The sequence below is a fragment of the Cimex lectularius genome, unplaced genomic scaffold, assembly GCF_000648675.2.
Source record: "Cimex lectularius strain Harlan isolate CLEC.00 unplaced genomic scaffold, Clec_2.1 scaffold50, whole genome shotgun sequence".
NCBI lineage: Eukaryota > Metazoa > Arthropoda > Insecta > Hemiptera > Cimicidae > Cimex > Cimex lectularius.
The window spans coordinates 1,259,705-1,275,081 of record NW_019392716.1 but is presented as its reverse complement, the minus strand read 5'-3'; the positions used below and the strand labels follow the sequence as shown (position 1 = coordinate 1,275,081).

The 15,377-nt window shown below is 34.6% G+C and overlaps 1 protein-coding gene across 1 annotated transcript in view; it reads right to left on the bottom strand.

Annotated features, from left to right (window-relative positions):
* The window catches only part of LOC106664287 (centaurin-gamma-1A), a 211,218-nt gene extending 196,304 nt beyond the window's left edge, over positions 1 to 14,914 (bottom strand). Inside the window, exon 1 of the mRNA XM_014389872.2 lies at positions 14,516 to 14,914. Within this exon, the coding sequence (XP_014245358.1) occupies positions 14,516 to 14,690 (175 nt within the window). The 5' untranslated portion in view covers positions 14,691 to 14,914. The remainder of the gene's footprint in view (positions 1 to 14,515) is intronic.
* Positions 14,915 to 15,377: the final 463 nt, after the last annotated feature.

Below are 15,377 nucleotides of genomic sequence, written 5' to 3'. Positions count from 1 at the left end.
AAATAAAGCATTTATACGACAGATCATAGAAATCTAAACTTATAACTAAGATAAGATCTCAATTCACAATACCAAAACCAGGTCCATACCGTACCACAGGAAATTTAGGATTCGTACTCAGCAAACCGTTGACTTTAAGAACCCATTTGTAATAAAATTGCTTTTTCAATCACCGGTGCGCAGTCACCTACAGTATGCCAGTGTTGTTTGGTCGCCGGGTTCTTGGAGAAACGGAGAAAGGCCACGAAATACCTGTTTTACAAGATATGCAATCGCAGGAAGTGCCATCATTGCCCCTATGAGGCCCACACTTGCTCTAGTACGTCTGGATTCTCTGGCGGATAGAAGGGTTTTGGCTTCCGTTATGTTTCTGTGGAAGATCCTAAATAATTTCATTGACTCCCCTGAGATATTGTCTTATAGGGCTTTAGGGTTCCCCAGCGTCAACTACGGACCTATGAATTATTTGGTACTTCACGGCACAGGACCAAATACGAGTTAGAATCTTCAATCTCCACAGCTGTGCATAACATAAATAAATTCGGCATCAGTGCGGACCCCTTCTCCTCGTCCCTACGGATCTTTAAAAACAATATAGAACGAGCTTTAAAATGTAAATGAGCGTTTATTTACGGCTGTTATTGTGTTATAATGTTGATTTGTTTGTTTAAACTGTTAGCCCATCTTTATTCTTTATTTTTATATATATTTTTTATAGTTATATTTTAATGATTGATTGTTGTGTGGTTTGACTGTCCTATGCTTGGGTACCTGACCTACTTGGACTGTAAATGAATAAAATAAACATGTAGTGAAATAAATTATAAAAAATATAACAAATAATTCCATCAGATTTCGTAGTCCGACTGACCAAATAACCTCTTGCATTAATTAATCTTTATGTCAAGTATTGGTTGAGATAAAAAAGTCAGTGTCACGAGCGGGATTCGAACCCACGACCTTCGGCTAAATACGCCTCTGCTCTACCACTTGCGATATCGTGACGTCAATTCACTCGGACACCACTTCCCATCTCAACCCACCTTTTGAATTTTCCCTCCTTTTTGCCATTTTTCAAATGTCGGATAATCTATTTGATTCTCGGCGGCAAATGAAATGGCCACGGAGAGCTTTAGTGAAGATACATTTCATTTCCTGCTCGTGAGACTGACTTTTTTATCTCAACCAATACCTTACATAAAGATTAATTAATTGAAAGAAGTTATTTGGTCAATCGGACCACGATAGCTAATGGATTTAATAAGCAAAATGAAGTATATCTTCACTAAAGCTCTCCGTGGCCATTTCATTTGTCGCCGTGAATCGAATCCTAATTACACGACTTTTGAAAAATGTCAAAAAGGAGGGAAAATTCGAAAGGTGAAATGGGATGTTGGTGTCCGAGTGGATCGAAATCACGATAGCTCAAGTGGCAGAGCAAGACACTAACTTTTTTATCTCAATCGAAACCTTACATAAAGATTAATTAATAAAAAGTAATATAATACTAGCAATAATAAGATTACACACAATTTAAAGGAGAAATAATAATAAAAGAATTCCCTGTCTTATGCGACCATACTCCAAAAATTATATTGTTGGAGTCTGTCTCTGTTTGGACGGAGATGAAGTACAGAAGAGGAAAGGAGGCGACTTTGCGGATTGGCAAAGGAAGAGAATTCAGGAGATTTGTATAACTCGAGCTAAGAAGGACCGCATAAACATGGAGATTTTATAAAGAGGAAGATATGTAATTGGGAAAGGAGATGGTGTTAAGAGTGTGGATAGAAGGTTTGGATTGAACTGGTAAATATAATGAGGTCGATGAGAGTTGATGGATTGGTAAAGGAAGGAGGCGTAGGAAATACTTTCTACGGAAGGAGAGATAAAGCCAGGATTGGTGTGAATACAGGTGAAACTCGGACATTAGTGGGGTTCCGAAAATAAATCTGGCTCAAATTCATCAACCTTTTCTGACGTTCATCTTTTTCCTCTGAATGTGAACCATAAGTTCCACAGCTGTAGTCAAAGAGGTAAAAGTTGATAGAGGAAACAACGAGCGAAAGGTAGAAGGAGCCAGGACCCGCGGAATTGAAATAGGGCTGCAATACCTCGGGAAATGTGTGGTTTCCAGAAAAGGTGTTGGTCGAAGGTAACACCGAGATTTTTAACAGTGGATCAGAAGGAAATGGAATGATTGTTGTTGATGAAAGGAGGGTTGGGGAGGAATTTCAGGAAGCTGTTTTTTGTGCACATTCATGTATGGAATTCGAATGAAAGTAGAACTGTACTAAATTTAGAAAAATATAATCTAGCATACAAATCAAATTTGGCAGAAATAGACATATAGCGTCACTATATTATACAAAAAAATAATAACTAACTAGGGAAATACCGGAAGTAAAAATTGTGTCTGTCATGTTCGTTTCGACTTCTCGGCACATACTGTATGAAAAAGATAACGCTGATAAATGTCCTCTTCAAGAACTTATAAAACGGCCTCGACTAAACAGAAATCACTCAGAATCACTTAGGATGGTGAAAAGCTGAAACGCACTGACAGACCAATCAATCGCAAACGACCAAAAAACAGGCAACACCCTTGGAAGAAAGTGTCAAATTTATAAAATGAGAATGTATTTCTCAATGTTGTGGATGCAAAGGATGGTCCGTCCATAATAGATCCCGTTAATCCAAAATAAACAGGGGTATAAATCAACAGCGAACACCAATTACAACTACGATTTGTTTCTGTCTTTTTATTCAAAGAAAAATAAAACACGATAAAATATTCTCCAACAATCATAATTTATCCATATAAATGCAAACGGTATCAAATCTACCACAATTTCATGGATCCAATTACTACAAGGTATTAATATGAATGAATTGTTTTTCCTTCTTAACTGAAAGACCTGCCCCTTGCGATCTTGTGAAATTATCATTGTTATAAATCATTTAAAAAATAATAATAATTTTACATTGCCAAATCTGTAAATAAATTGACTCCAACGTTTTTAAACGCCTCCAATCATTTAAAACCCCTATAACAAGCTTTTCGCCTCTATGAGAGTTCACTTCCGCCCGGAAACGACACAGGTGTGCAATCAATGCGACTCTACCTAAGCTCTTCCCGTTCATGCTTCCTAAACCGAAAATCTGAAGAACCCTATGACTGTTGAGAGACGTATTAAATTCTACAAATACCAGTTACTTTACAAAGATAAAAATATTGCTTTCTTTTTATTTGTAGCCTATACATAGTAGTATCTATTACAAAATGTGACCATAATATGTTTTTTCACATGTTCACAGCGCTAATACACGTTCAGCGATACACCCAGAGGATACATGTAGAAACTGGCCAATGCAATCAGTGATTGGATTAAGGTTTAAGGAGGTCTTGAGGCCATCTTCGATTAGGCGTTTTAAGTGGCGGGTTTTCGGGATGGGATGTGTAGACGGCTCCAGCAGTAGGGTTGGGATGGATCAGGAGGTGTTAAACTTTAAGGATCGGGAACGAATCAGTTGGTTGACAAAAGTAATATTCAAGTAGTTGTGGATAGTAATGTAGTAAGGAGCTTATGATTCTAAAGAATTTTATTGGAAGGATTGGTTGTACTGGAAGTCGGGTGACTTCGCAGAACCTAACCGTTACACTTTGTATGTCCAAATGGTCGTAATAAAGTCCGGTGTATAAAATAAAGGAAAAAATCCAATCCTACTGCAATTCTACACATAGGGCAAGTAAAGTCGTCTGTTAAAATTTTGTTTTGTTTTAAACATAATATCAGGTACCGTGGCCGTTTCCGGTCATTTTGTCTGTCAGGTGTTTCGGCCTTTCGCCATCATCAGTCAATCAAGAAAAGAAAATAACTGACAAAAAAATGGGAGATAATCGGTCATCCAAACATTCCCTAAAATTTTCGGAATCATGCAGAGTGAATCCATTAAATACTCAGAGGATCGCGGTAGCACAGTGTTTATCGTGATAGTCCCGCAGCCCGTTTCGTGTGAGTTCGAATACCAATGCCGCCCCTGGACCTTTTTTTCGCTCAACCCTTTCCTCCCCAAACAATACACATCGCATATAAATAAATCCACAAGGCCATTAAAAAAATGTAGGAAAACAAAAGATAAAAATCAACGCTGTTTGATAATAGTGATCCAACTGATGAACAATGATAACTTTACACTATAAATTGACCACATCTCGCGAAATCGTCAATACCTATTACATTTACTGGTCTTAGTTTCAGTGAGAAAGCGACCATGTGATCAATTTTCATTTTTATAAAAGATACTAAACACTAAAGTGATGTAAACTGCGAAAGTTTCATATATGAAGTACATTTTATCCAGAAGTACAAACTCCCATAAGCGAACAAAGAGATATCAGTAATGGGTTTACTTATAAAATAGTTCATCTGGAAAAGCTTCCTATCTATTCACTCTCCTTATCGTTCTATGGAAAGTGCAAGTCCGAATGACAACCGAAGAAAATGAAACCGACCCAAAATGTCTCAATATTACGCAATTAAGTACAATTAGACGTCATGACGTTCAAGACTTAATGCCCGTTTTCAAATCAGGCTGTTCACCTACGGTTCTTTCTCTTTTTTCCCCGATGTATCTCACTTTACCGCATGCCTGCACGAGAGCCGAATGAATATATGCAACAACCGCTATTGTTTTACATATTCTGGATGAACAATTGGGCGATTGTTCTGATTATACACCTTTTTTCCCCCGTATGTGTGAATCGGTTTCCAAGCAGTCTTACGAAGCTGAGCTTTATTCCCCTTCCTTCTCGATATTTTCACATTGCGACTTTAATTGCCAAATGAGTAAACAGCGCCATAAAACATAATTCCTCGATTTCCTGTTTACTTCATTTGGCAACAATAATATTTAATATTCATATGACTCAAAGATAATGGCTGCTTTGTTAAGTTCGTTTGGTCAAGAGTGTATTACAACAAAATTGCACGTGTGGAATATGATCACAAAAAAGGTTTAGGTAGCAATAATTAAATGATTATACATAATTCACAATATCTAAAGTAAACTTATTTGATAACAATTCCCTTTCTCTCTTTTTTCCTCTCCACGGTTTGATATTATAATTATCGTCTTATGATTGTTTTCTCTTTAATTTATCTTTAAATACAAAGAAACTCCCCTATAACGGACACTCTTGAGGAAGAAAATATTGTCTGCTATACAGATGTTCCGCTTTTAGGATAAACGTAAAACAAAAATTTTTATTATTACAAAATGAGCAATAATGGGGATTACAAGATAATTTTGAAAGCCTAGGATTTAGCTTTTCCTATGAGCAGAGGGTTTTCTAATTCACCGAGCCAGCGTGAGCATAAGAGCTAAGTGAAACGCGCCTTTAAAACTTTTCTTCCCTGACAATGATCATATTTCAACTGATATAGAGTTTTTTCCGGAAGTGCTCTAAAAAATAATGCGGTCTTATCGCAATAAAAAACGTTTTGGTTTTAAATAGGTGCAGTATTGTTTAACTTTTTCCATCGATTTTGTACAACCTCAGTATATGGAAAATTTCACAGCCAAATCTCGCACACTTGGTTTTTCACATTCACGCAATTTAATGGACCCAGGGAGGCATATTAAAATTCGAAGTCAAACTGAAGAAAACAAGAAGTATCAGCATGTTCGCAAGGTGGCATAATAAAAATCAATGAATTCCAAAGTACGATAATGAAAGGCCCCTAACCATCCCTAAAAAGCACCCGGTTATTGGGAAGGCTTGCTTTATATATTTTCATGTGAAAAAATAATGGAAAAACACCTGGGAATCAGCAATTCAAGGGCATCAACAATTCAAGGGTCCATTTAGGGAAGGGAGTTTCACTATACAAATATGAAATGCAATGTGTTGTTGCTAAGAATGGAAATTCAAATTTTTTCTATCACATAGATTTACAAGTTTATTTATGTTATCAAGATAGTTGAAAAATGGTTCGTTTTCTGGCATATTTACTGTTCAAAGTTTGGAACCGGTTGGGAAAAAAAATTGTTTAAACGAGTTAAAAATATCATAGTGATAAGTGTTTAAACAACTACCGACGGGCCGCTATTCATTACACACGCTCCTTCCGTTAATCACGATAAATTGCGCTTCGTGCCGTTTCTTTTTCAGCGAGGAATTCTTTATTTACGATTTTGTAGGTTAATTACTCACCTTAAGCCCAAAGCAAGAATATTTATAATTTTTTTGATAAAATAAATCTACGATTACCCAAGCCAAAAAGACTAGTGTAATTCAAATCACCAAACTCCTGATAAACATTTAAAATTTGAGGCCTGTAATAAGCCTGTTTAAAAAGAAAAAGCCATGCGTTATTGAAATATATAAACGAACGAAAATTTAAGTTTTTGAAATTATTATGTTTAACATGGTTTTCAGAGCGTGACGGCTCATGGATTATGTAAAGCTGCCCCCACGACAAACAGAAGCAAATTGTTATGACCAAACCAGTCGAATGTAAGTATGGATGTATCATTCGGGGTGAGTAATATACTGCGCCCTTTGAGAGCTATTGCATCCTCCATTCTGTACTTATTTCACATTGGTGAGTCCTAGTCTATCAAGGCTCGGTTACATTGATTGACTTTCTCCTACGTTAAAACACTTCCTCCTGTGGGCAAATGTGGGGTCACGGGTTGTCTCCTGGGCTTTTTTGCAGAATCTACACTATCGTGTTGTGCTATACCAATCCTCTTCAGATGCCAATTCAGTCCTATTAGGAATCCTCTTGGGTTCGACCTTTTTTCCAGCTTCCTTTGTGGCATTCTGTTGTTGCTTTCCTTCCAAAATTTTCTAGAAAATTCTTGGATTGTTTATGTCTATTGCATGCACTTTTGTCTAAGACTAGATATTAGTGTGAATCCCTACGCCAAAGAAGGGCATCTGCTACCTTGAGACCCAGCAGAGGGTGACTTTATTTTGCACCCAATCTATTTAGTTTACTTTGCAATTCAACACCAAGTTTGAGGTAATGATGGCTAATATTTTCTTTGGTGTTTGATCAGCCTTCTCAGTTTAAATATACTTTCCTAAAGGTAGATTGGCCTCATCCCCAATCTACCTTTAGGAAAGTATATGTAATGATGGCTGCTTGGCTAGCTGGCATGACCCTGGTTTTTTTACCCTTTACAGATTGAACTGGGTACACCTCTCAATTGCATGCACTTCAGCCTGGAAAATAGTGGTGTATTTCCAGTTCTGGAACAGTAGGGTGTTATATCTCCATAACGAACCACCAAATATGACGAAATACCGAAAAACTCTGACAGACCAACACAGCAAGGCTATAAACACCCACACGCGCACGCGTTTTTTGTACATGATCACTTATAATGTATACAGACTTTGAATTAATTATTAATTTGAATACTAACAATTCAAATCTGAATCTGGCCCGGAGGACCAAAAATATAATTGGGCATATTTCCCTGCTGCAGATGACTTTACAAAACCATTTTTCAATAAAATGGCGAAAAGCCGATACGCGTCTGTAAGACCAACTCAAAAAAGAATCATCGTAGTCAGCTCTCAATGATCAGTAACGACCAAATTGATTGGCCAATATTCACTTATATGGAAAACACGTAGGGTGTTTTCTCCACTCTTGGTTTTAATTTTGTATATATTACCTTGCTCACTGTTACTTGTTACCTATTTTAAGGTAGTTGTAATGTACTACAAATTAAAAAAATATATTTACTTCTCTGTTTTTAATGATAAACTACATCATATCATCAATAGGATATAAGCTTATATTTATTTATCAATTTATTTTATATTTAGAACAATGAAAGTCAAAAAAGTATGCTCTCTTTAGGATGCAAAAGAAATCAATGCAGACAAATCTTTCTTGATATACAAATCTGGGTCAGTGTAAGCTGCCACATGTTCACTAGTGTGATAATCCGATTATAATTTTATAATATAGCCCAGCGAGCTAATTCATATAGCTCTAAACAGAAACCCAACATGTGAGTTGAAAAGTATAAACTTTTGAATTTAATGCGAAATTGACAAGGACTTATTGACGTATACGTGGACGAATCTTCTTTAATTTATTGTTATTAAAACTTTGCGGATCTGTCTTCCCCCAGGAGGAAGTGACTTCCGGTTGAAAACTTTCCCCCAGAAGTCAACTCTAGTAGACGGCTTTATATGAATTATGTTTGGAAAGTTGGCATCTTTTTTAACGAAAATTTTTACAAACAAAGCGATCTTAATCTTTCCGCTGTTCTGACGTTGTTTGCACGTTACGGATAATATTAAACAAACGAAATAAACTAAAAAACGGAGCACTGGAATTTTACACGGTAGCAAAAAGAAAAAAAGTGTGACACTGACACACTCCTGAAGGTCGGGCCATGGTACGACTTTCAACTCGGATATAAAGGAAACACGGAAGCCCTCAAAACGTGAGGCTGTTTATTATTAAAACGAGGATCAACGTCCATGTAAAAAATAAATCTACCCAAAAGATAAGGTAATTATTCTGTTTTTACTACTCAAGGCGAATACATGGTTAATTTTGCTCATTTAATGAAGCATAAAAAATATAAACATAATTAAAAACATCCATCTTGGTATAAAATATAAAACCTTATACTTAATACGTGGAAAAATTCTAATTTTAAATAAATTTGATAAGATATCTCCAGTTAGGTGGTTTTTTTTGTAACTTGCTTATCCATTATCTTGCATTTTCGTGACTCTAAGTACTTCCAGTTACACTAATTTGATTTTACAAGAGTTTCCTCGGCTAACAATGTATAGAAGGAAAGAAGATTCCTACGATTGAATTTTATCGATGTTGATTTTGTCTGAAGAATGAAGGTTTTTCTACGATCAAATAATATAAATAACAGTTAAATCTAATCATAATTGTGAGATCATACCCTCATCAGATAAGATTTTAAAAAAACTAAGGAAACTTTAAGTTTAACTAAAAATCCTGTGTCTTTTTGTCTTTCGACTATTTGAATAGATAACATAGTTTAAATAAATCATCTTCTATCTTTAATTGTTTAACACTGCACTAATATGAACATTAGTCAATCATTGTTTATTGCCTTAAGTAGATCAATCTTTATGGAAATAAAACGTTTTTTGGAATTGTTATTTTACCATTTCTGTTTCATTGTACTTAGTGCGTTTATCATATTTAGTTTTTCGTAATTACACGTCGTGACGTACATATTCTCTGAATGCCAGTTTATCAATATTGATTATAGTCATTGCTTACCATTGGTTTTCACACATCTCTAATTATATCAAATATTCATTGATCAAATTATAAAAGCTTCTCGTTTTAGAAAGTTCTATTAACTCATTAAAGAAGGGATTAAATAATAATAAAGTCCATAAAACTCAAAAATCTGAAAATAAAACGTAACTATCTTAAGAGTTCATAACGTAGATGGATTTGATTGATAAAAGATATTAACAATGGTGTACATGATTTTCAGGATTTATATTGTTTTGTTTTTCTACAAAAAATCTGAAATTGAGTTTTCAACATGTTTTTTTGTCATTTTCAAAATATATTGCTGATTTTTGCTTCTGAAGATACCTAACGTTACTACGTGTTTGTTAGGTCTTTTAAGGTTTTGGACTTTGTTGATATTATTATTGCACTAACTTGTTAAGCTTTATTCATGGCTTGCTACGTAATATATTGTTTCATTACAGTTAAGTCAAAATAAAATGTTGATTTGGCAGTGCTGCATGAGGGACAATTTTAAAGGTCACGTCGAAAATGTCAACTCTTCGTTTTAGAACGAGCTGGCGTTTTGACAAATTGATAACGACTGTTATGATAGTTAATGTGTATGACTTCTAATTAATTGTAAGTATTGTTTGTAAGACTATTGACATTATGTAAGAACGACACCACGCTAATTTAAATTAAAGCCGGACAAATATATATGATTTTACGGGATGATTTTCTTATGAATCTCATGACAAAAAAAATAAAAAATAATTACACAAATAATTTACGATGTAGCAACATCTTGTATCAAATTACAAGAATTTAATTAATCCTTAATTAATTTATTTAAACCTAATGTAATTTCATTTTTTTAAACTGTAAAAAAAGGTTGGGATAATATACTATAGTTTTATTTGAGACATTTACCTTGCAAGCATTTAACTTCGGTTTGTATTGTATCACAATTAAAAATTAATGCATTAATTAAAGTTTTTAAAGCCCTGATGATGATAACTATAAAATAAATAAAACGATTAGCTTCTATTAGACAGTCCTTTATAATCCCCCTTGTTTGCCTGATGAATGTTTGAACTCTTGGGTCCTATAGACCTTTCTGAAGAATGGCTGTTTTTCTACGACCAAATAATATAAATAACAGTTAAATCTAACCATAATTGTGAGATCATACCCTCAGCCCCATAAAAGATAGGAATAAGTTTTTTTTAGGGATTTTCAAAAAATCTAAAGAAACTTAAGGGTTGACTGAAAATCCGTGGGACTTTTTGTCTTTCGACTATTTGAATAAATGACATAATTTAAATAAATCGTGTTCTATCTATAATTGCTTAACACTGCACTAGTATTAAATATTCATAGAAATTATAATCAATTGTTTAATAAAAAATATGTAAGTCATAAAAGATGAGGATTTGGTCTTAATATCTCGGCATTTATGAAGAGTGAACAATATTGTAGTTTATGAAATCAGTAATAACAATTAAATCTAGTCATAAGTCGTTAACATACTATAAAAATTATAAAATATTTTGTATTTTTTGGAATTTTCAAACAAGGTCATGATTAAAAGACAAAATAACAAAGTTAACTTAAAGGCTGAATTTCAAAGTTGAAGTTTATTGGAAAGAGGCATTTTTCCAACCATTCATACGACAAATTAATAGAGGGTAACTAACGGTCATAACTGAGGGGTTGTCATAGTCAATTTGCGAAGGGAAATAGGAAAAATAGCAAAATAAAATTCAGTCAAATCGCTTATTACTGCTGACAAAAATTCTTTTACAAAAAGTATATAAATAGATGAACTTACTGAGATTTCTGGTATTTAAATTTCACAACCAAAAAATGCAAATACCGACAGTAGTTCATTCGCTTTGTACAATCATTACCATCTAATTGCAATATTCAATGAATTCATTAATTCATTTTTATTGAGTTATCTAACACAGAATCCTTTTAAATATGGCACACCAAACTTAACATAATAAATTAACCTTAGGTATATAAAACTGTCTCATGACAGATTTACGTTTGGCGATGTTAAGCTGTAAGAAAGATGAGTGTAAGTTGGTGCAGGGTAACGATTTTCAAAATAGTTTTGCAAGCATCAAGTATCATCATATATGAGATATTGATTATTAGGGTCAACTGCAAATAGCTGGAATTGAATACCTTCAAAACAGGATATGATTTATGAATAATACAACGAGAATAGGACCGATATATGACCCTTGGATGACTCCAGTAGTTGCAGTAAATTGACACAAGTAAATGATTTTAATTTTAACAGATAATGTTCGATTACTTAACTAACTTTCGAACCGTTCTAATTAGTGTCCAAAAATACCGTAGGCTTCCAATTAAGAAATCATTAATGGGCCGGACACCTAATCGAACGCCTTGCTGAAGTCTGTATAGTTACATCGTATTGACAGTTAGTAGTAATTAGTAGATGAAAAGTTGTAATTATATTACGAAATAAATTTATTATTTGCTCTGAGAAGAAGTTGAGAGGTAGTTTTGCAAAGAGTTTAAGAATAGACTATTGAATGCAAGTAGGTCATAAAATTTCTTGTTTTTTTAAATAGTTCGACAACGTACAAAAATATTTCGTACAAATTGCCTAACGGTGCTCATTTATGAATCAAACAAACTATCAATGATTTTTTTCGATAAAACGTATTTTTTTGCAATGTATTTATTCTACCCATATTAGAATCAATTGATTTAATTTGGAAACATGTTTCATCGAATTATAACGCTGATACAACAAAAATAATAATACTTGGTTTCCCGTAAGATATTGTCAGGTGTGTTTTTGCTATTTTAGGTTTGTTCGATTCTCTCCGATTTTCTTTAAAACCTCCGACACCTAAATTGTGTGCTGCTGAAAAATTTATGATGATATTAAACATTATTTGGTTATAAATTTTTTTAAAAATATTTCTTCCTTCAGAAGTGTCAATAGGCTTGTAAACAAGACACTCTTCACCACATTATCGTACAAGCAACCTTTTCATTTTGGAGTACAGTAAATTTATTTAAATTGGAAGAAAATTTAAAGAAATTATTATTTTGTTGAATTATAGCAATCAAACTGTTGCGGCCCACGACGCTTTAACTTTGTTGTTCTTTCATTGTTTACAAATGTTCTCATAATTTGGGAATACACAAATACTAATAAAACTAACCTCGTATTAACATTAAAATATTCTTCACAAATGAAAGCTATGGACCAGGGCATTTATTACCTTAACACTCTGGGCTCTGACTTATGTGAGTACAAATTACGTACATGCCATGGTTTTTCAATGTTTTATTTGATGTTTGTTTCGATTTCACGTTTTTAAACATCAAGTTCGCTATATATTTTCACATTCCTTTGTAGAATAATATAAGCAATACACTAAAGATTATTCCTGGTTACTGATTCATGTAAGCTCAATAATGTACATGCATGTACAACATACACACGTGTACAGAGTAAATAGTCTGACTTCTCGCGGTCCACCGGCAATTACAATTTTTGTGATTTACAGTAATTTACTGACAGGATCCAGATTGACCCAGGGGTTGGCAGTCCGAAGTCAGGCCTCAGACTTATCCATCCAGCTATCAACAGCTAGGTATTTCGCCACTAACGCAATCAATTTTTAAATCCAAAACCATATTTCCGATATTCCGTAACTGGCCCTCTCACAGTTCACATTCTCGTCAGTAAATACATTTATCTCAACACACGCTAAGGACACAAAACTGACATTACGGTACACAATAAAACAACCCATGTTTCTTCCCAAATCAGAAAAGGGGACCCGGATTCTCGCTGCTACCGTCACGCATGGAGAATCACCCACCTCGAGTGATGGTAGCCTAGGGTTAGCCATCTGTCTTGGTCTTATCCGTCCAGCCACCGAGGTTTATCTCCAGGGACTATCAACAACTAAGTCAATTCAGCCTTCAAAGCAATCAGTTCCTAAATCCAAACCGATTCACACTCTTAAACTTCACACTCACTCTTAAATACCTTCTGTCTTATTTATATACCATTCATACAGTTGGGATAGAGGAGTGCTAGATATTCCGCTATTGGCCCTCTCACACTTCACATATTCACATTCATGCCAGTAAATACATTCTCTCTCAATTTTCTCCAACGACAAAAAAAATGTCATTAGGGACCCAGATACTCGCGGGCGAATGAATTTTATGTTTTTACACAATGAATTCAGGCCTGTCAGTATGTTGTTTATGCTGTTGTTGTAGTTGTTGTAAATGTCTACTACGGTGAGTAAGTCGTCTACGTATGTGTATGATTGTTTTGGCATAATTTCGGGGTAAGTATTTCTCTTCAAAAATTTTTATACTTTTTTTGGTTATAAATTTGTGTAGTTTATTGTTCTGCTTTGTTTACATTTTTTTTCCTTTATAAAATTGGTTATTTATAAACGAACAAATAAATTGTAACCTCCAAGTTAAAAAACGCAAGAAAAAATACATAAATAAAGAGGGCTCATTTATTATGCTTATAGGTTGACCATAATTGCACAATAACAAAAAATTACACGTCGTATTCTTGAAGGATGAGGGATTTTGTAAAATCATTATGAAAAATTCTAGGTTAATGAAATAATGAAAATTACTGACTACCAGCACCTAACAATAATAATTTTTTTTTTTGCCTTGCGCCTAAGCCTAAATTGGCCACGCCTCCCAAGTATTTTCAACCGGCGGAGATGAGAGGAAGAATAGAAAGGTGGGTTTGAAAAATCAGGGATTTTTATGTGTCATTGTGTCAATCCGAGTTGTTGACAATCTCTACAAGACATTTGGTCGGATTTTAATTTATTTTTATCGATATTTTCACTCGCCTTTTATTTATTTACTTTATATTTTACTCTGATTTTTTTTTTTTTGCTGTGATATACACAGACGCGGCGGGAGAAAATCTTTCAAGGTCATAATTGCAACCGACCGAAACGCGGGAGTCCGGGTTTGAATTTGTGTCATATTGAACAACATTAAACACTTACGCTTCCTGAGTGGAATGGAAAAGATCTTAAATTTGTGTTTCTATTTTGTATAGACACGTACATTTTTTCTGTCTAAATTTTGTTTTATTGTTTATCGAGAAACCACCTGTGCCATTTTTTTAAATGACCACTTGTTCTTCCGGAGGCAGTGGATTAATGATTTTTTTGTCTTAAAATGATTAAGTTTTCTAAGCTCACCTTCAATGCAGACGACGTGATCCCTGATCTGCTGGGAGACGATCGGGTCCGGGATGAGCTCGATCAGGTCGTAAATGGCGTAGATGGACGGGTGGACGCTCTCGAACCTCCTGATCTCCTCCCTGATCGCGAGGGAGTTGTTGTTGAACGGTTGGACGTGCTGGCGAGAGTTCATCTTTCGACGAAGGTCCGAGAAACGCTGGACGTCACTTTCGTCGTGGCCCGATCGGAAACCGGCGGAATTCCATATTCGGACGTCTGACTCGATTTTATGGCCTTTTCTCAGAGTCCGCGACTATCGAAATCGGCGGAACCGTTTTAAAAATAAAATAAACAATCAAAACAGAGGGAAAGTCAGACGACGAACTGTACCCGAGGAGAGAGAGTTGATAACTGAGGTGCCGATGGTGGTTTGCCACTCCACTGCCATTCCTCTCCTCTCCCTTGAAGGTTTCATTCCATTCGCACTTCGAATTTAAAATACTCATTATTTCGACTCATAAACGTAAAAGCAATTAAACAAAAAATATTCTTCCCCATGTTAAGAAATTTTAAATTTATAAAATTTTTTTGAATAAATAATCTCGGCTGATCATAAAGGCTTAGAAGTAACCCTTCTCTCACTCACTCTCTTTTGACCGCGCATAACTAACGGATTTTCAATTCCCGCCGGATCGTAAGTCATGCCCGTTATTCATTTGTCTACTTTTAAGGTTAAATTTTATTTTATAAATTGATATTTATTGTATTGAAACATTAAACTTAAAATTTAAAATGGAAATACTCCATTTGGTGATGTTTTACAATGATTGTCACATATTTTAGTGAGTTTCATTTCTCATACCATACATATTTAAAGATA